The 334-nt window shown below is 60.8% G+C and overlaps 1 protein-coding gene across 1 annotated transcript in view; it reads right to left on the minus strand.

The window, feature by feature from the left end:
- The window catches only part of CHMP1A (charged multivesicular body protein 1A), a gene marked incomplete at its 5' end in the record, with an annotated part of 3744 nt that extends 3453 nt beyond the window's left edge, over positions 1-291 (minus strand). The window contains 2 exons of the mRNA XM_008936701.1: positions 93-170; positions 272-291. Of these exons, the coding sequence (XP_008934949.1) occupies positions 93-170; positions 272-291 (98 nt within the window). The remainder of the gene's footprint in view (positions 1-92; positions 171-271) is intronic.
- Positions 292-334: the final 43 nt, after the last annotated feature.

Consider the following 334-nt stretch of genomic DNA (forward strand, 5'->3'; position numbering starts at 1 on the left):
AAACGTTCCCCTGATCCCTCGGTGGCTCACGGCAGGAGCTCCGGCCACCCCACAGCAGGTGGGGATGGGGGGGGGCTGGAGCTCCCACCCACCTTTTTGACTTTGGCTTGCTCGGCTTTGGAGTCTTTTTCGGCTTTTTTGGCGAGTTTCTCCAGCTGCTTCGCCGTGAACTGAGGAGGAAATAAAGGGGTGGGAGGAGGGCACGGGGACGGTAACCGGGGGCCAGGACCGGAGATAAGGGATGGTGGGGAGGGTGTGCGGATGCTCTCACCTTCAGCTGGAACAGCGTGTCTGGAAGGGAAGGGCAAATAAGCAACCGGGAACCGGGACAACA

Source organism: Merops nubicus, unplaced genomic scaffold (assembly GCF_000691845.1).
Source record: "Merops nubicus isolate BGI_N331 unplaced genomic scaffold, ASM69184v1 scaffold33203, whole genome shotgun sequence".
Classification (NCBI taxonomy): Eukaryota; Metazoa; Chordata; class Aves; order Coraciiformes; family Meropidae; genus Merops; species Merops nubicus.